We start from the raw sequence: 4,005 nt of genomic DNA, 5'->3' as shown, positions 1-4,005 counted from the left end.
GGGCTTTGCTGAATCCTTTTTTCATTTTTTTTTTTTTAATAATTTGCCCCAAATCGTCGTCTACAACAGAAACAAGACGGGATGGTCTTACAATAACTGCCCAGATTCCAATCGTCAAACAATTATTCTGCTAACGATCTTTTAAGAAATTCCTTTTTTTTTTCTCAACATTTAAATGATGAAAAAAGATACACATACAAAGCTAGACTGTTGACACTACAATCTTTGTCTCATTTTATGTAGAAATCAACTTGAATCTGTTTTTGTCCGAGTAAATATTCATGTCATTGTGGCTAGGGCATGCTTAATGACTAACAAATTCCTAGTTTGTTCCCTATCACTGAATGAAAATTAAACGTAAAGTATAAATCAAACTACGTCCTTATATGAAGACGTTATTTTTGAAAGAAAAGTTCCCCAGGTAGCTCAACTGTAAGCTAGAATTCGAAATTCGATCCCCGCGACAGCTAGTACATTGTGCAGCTTTGCGCTGAAACAAACAAACAAGAAATAAACGATACAAAATGATAGTATAAAAAAATATACAAGAAATACCCTTGTATAGCACATTTCTTAGTAAACGCTAAAATTTCGACGAACGGTTAAATTTAATGAGAAATTCAAAACTAATTCCATTTTACGGCACTGCTAATTTTTTTTATGGATGAAAACTCTAAACTTTTTTTTTGTTTCACAATGGTACTTAACCTTTCCAGTGACCACACACCTTCTGAAGGCTCATATGTTGTTGGGGCCGTATGTTTAGGGCGAATTATTCACGACTACATAATTGCCTGCTTGTTTTAGGATTTTGAGAAAAAGATGCGCGTTTAGGGCGAATTATTCACGACTACATAACTGCCTGCTTGTTTTAGGATCTTGTGAAAAGATGCACGTTTAGGGTGAATTATTCACGACTACATAATTGCCTGCTTGTTTTAGGATTTTGAGAAAAAGATGCGCGTTTAGGGCGAATTATTCACGACTACATAATTGCCTGATTGTTTTAGGATTTTGAGAAAAAGATGCACGTTTAGGGCGAATTATTCACGACTACATAATTGCCTGCTTGTTTCAGGATTTTGTGAAAAGATGCACGTTTAGGGCGAATTATTCACGAGTACATAACTGCCTGCTTGTTTTAGGATTTTGTGAAAAGATGCACGTTTAGGGCGAATTATTCACGAGTACATAATTGCCTGCTTGTTTTAGGATTTTGTGAAAAGATGCACGTATTAAATGTTTAAACTCGTCCGCTGTATTTTTAAAATCAAGCTCGTGACACAACGTCAACGCAGGAAGATGTATAGAAATACCACTTAGAGTTGAAACTTTTACTTGATACATTTAATTCTGTATTCGCGTTTTACATTATTCAAAATGTGGGGGCCGACTGTGAGTTCGAAGATTTTTCGATTCACGTCCCGTTGCCGCAAAAACGCGCTTCGAAATCTGGAACCTTCGGTGCACCATGAGGTTGCAAATCCCACTAATAGCCCAGAAAAACGTAGTTCGTTAGTTGGCGGTGGGTACTATTGACTAATTTCCCTCTAGAGTCGATCAATTAAAACTTAGGGACGGCTAGTGCAGGTAATCCTTGTGTAGGTTTGAGAAGTTTATTAGAAAAAAAAGAAAGAAATATCCCTGTCCTGGAAGTTCTAAACCCTCGATCTGAACACATCCTTATGATCCATGTGTATAATATTCCGAGTCGGAAAGGGTTGTTACATACCTTACCAAAAAGCAATAACTTTTCTTTGGTATCACACTGCTCTCGAAACACCAAACAACGTCAAAATGTAGTCCTCATACATTCCGTCCTGCCTTCAAATAATGCTATCACGTTCAGAAATGAACATGTTTATAAAGAATGGTACCACCAAATCACACAACAGGTTGGTATAATTCTAGTGTGAGAGCCACGAAATTTCTCAGAGTAAATTATCTTTTAACTGATTGCTTTGAAGCTTCAATCAGGCAACATTCCTTCCTTCTGTTTCCCAGCTACCTCCGTTACATCGGTCAACATAGCAGCATAGATAATCGCCAGAGCTGCATCTTGAATATTATCATCTCTTGCAAAAGTACAGAGGTCTCTCTAAACAATTAAGGGGCCTGGCATGCTCGACATGAAATCTACAGGTCGCTTGTTCGAATCCCATCAACAAACACACTCGCTCGCCATTTCAGAGTTGGCCCAAGCTAGCTACCTTCCCTCTAGTCTATTCAGTTTCTAAATTAGGGACAGCTAGCGCAGATATACCTTGAGTAGTTTTGCGAGAAATTCAACAAACTAAACTATTCATTATAAGCATATTTTTTATCTAATTTTGATTTATGATATTACCCACTTTAAATCAGCATCTATAATCCTCTTATCAGAAGTTATAAATAACTTCGTAAAAAAGGAGTTTGATACTTAGATAACAATTACGTTTAAGGAATAAATTATCAGTATGTTACTTCTTATCTGCGGATAGTTTTGTATATTTATTTACTATTAAGCACAAAGCTACACAATGGGCTATTTGTGCTGTGCCCAGCATAGGTATCGAAACCTGATTTCTAGCGTAGTAAGTCCCTGAGGGAATGGGGTCTACGTCTATTGGCAGAAACCACGTGCATGGAAGGAAATGAGTTTCTTAAGTTTATACGCTGCGTTGTCTTTAGAACAATATTTTCCAACAGGTTATTTTTTTTTTACAGTATACTATCTATGATACTCTGCAAGTTACTAAAATTTATACTTTTCGATGTTATAACTGCATATAATTTACATTAACTTATCGAAAAAGGCTTTAGAATTTACTAGAGAACATATAAAATGTATGATTTCAATAAGTTTTTTCAATCATATTTTTGTAGGGTTGAAAACAGATATATATAAGCCGATGTTCTTCGTTTGTTTCAAATTGCCCAACTTCGTAACCATGGCAACGCTTATCATGCGAATAGGGGTACAAATTTTTCGGTGAAGTATCGTGACGATGTCTTTATCACGATGACGTTGGAAAAAAAAAAAAAGATTTCCTTTGAAATGACTGCAGTATTATTTATTTTAATTGTGTTCATAGATTATTCAAAAAGACTGGTGTAATAACTGTACATTCCTGCATTTTTTCGAACAATATTAAGTATTGTTACCTACGCCCTCTAGTAGCACACATATTATTCACGATTTCATACAAGGATTTGAACTCGGAATTAATCTCTCTTCTTATATTGCCATAGTTTCTTGTTGTCAGTTGAAATGTCTTTTTTTTTAAATAATTTTGCAGCTAATCGGTTGGAGGTTATAATGACAGGAATAATATTGTAAAATTTTATATTTATTGTTAAACCAAAAAAAGGGATAAATTTTTATAATTATTTTAAGGAATCTCAAACACTCGTGATAAATTTACTTCATATTGTCTGCTTTTTTATAGTTAAAGTATTCACTTTATGAATTTTAGTTTACAACAATATATAAAATTAGCTGTGTAATTTTTCCGTTTTATTTCAGCGCCACAGTGCGTCAGAACTGAAAAGATTAATCAACACTCTTTTACCATCGTATGGAAGAGACCCGTGTTGTCGTACAATAAAAACCACAAGCTTTTGGCATTTTCAATCTCCTGTTTCCTGTTAGGAGAGGCTAATCCAGGTAACGAGGCTAGAATTAAGTTTACTGAACTTTCCGTTTGTGGACATGGTTGCCAAATTTATTATTAATATGATTTCCTGTTGTTGTTTTTTTCACAGCTGCTTCAGTTAACTTTATTAAAATTATTTCCTCATTACTAATAAACAATATAGAAAATTGAGTGTTATAAGCAAATCAAAAAGTTGCGTGACAACTACAACTAATACAAAGTCGCGGTGGAACGGTATGTACCAGAACTACATATTTTACATAGTTCGTCGTTACGTAGGTAGTGTGACGCCACCAAAAATTGAGCGCTTATGGGAGGGGTATGTAACAGCCTATACAGATTAGATATACCTTGTGCTTAATAGTATTAT

At 34.9% G+C, this 4,005-nt stretch overlaps 1 protein-coding gene across 1 annotated transcript in view; it reads left to right on the top strand.

Moving 5' to 3' along the window:
• Window positions 1-4,005, top strand: part of LOC111088892 — a 32,268-nt gene that overhangs the window by 21,722 nt on the left and 6,541 nt on the right. Inside the window, exon 3 of the mRNA XM_022400121.1 lies at window positions 3,506-3,646. Within this exon, the coding sequence (XP_022255829.1) occupies window positions 3,506-3,646 (141 nt within the window). The remainder of the gene's footprint in view (window positions 1-3,505; window positions 3,647-4,005) is intronic.

Source organism: Limulus polyphemus, unplaced genomic scaffold (assembly GCF_000517525.1).
Source record: "Limulus polyphemus unplaced genomic scaffold, Limulus_polyphemus-2.1.2 Scaffold4668, whole genome shotgun sequence".
Taxonomy (NCBI): domain Eukaryota; kingdom Metazoa; phylum Arthropoda; class Merostomata; order Xiphosura; family Limulidae; genus Limulus; species Limulus polyphemus.
This window is presented reverse-complemented; position numbering and strand designations above follow the sequence as displayed.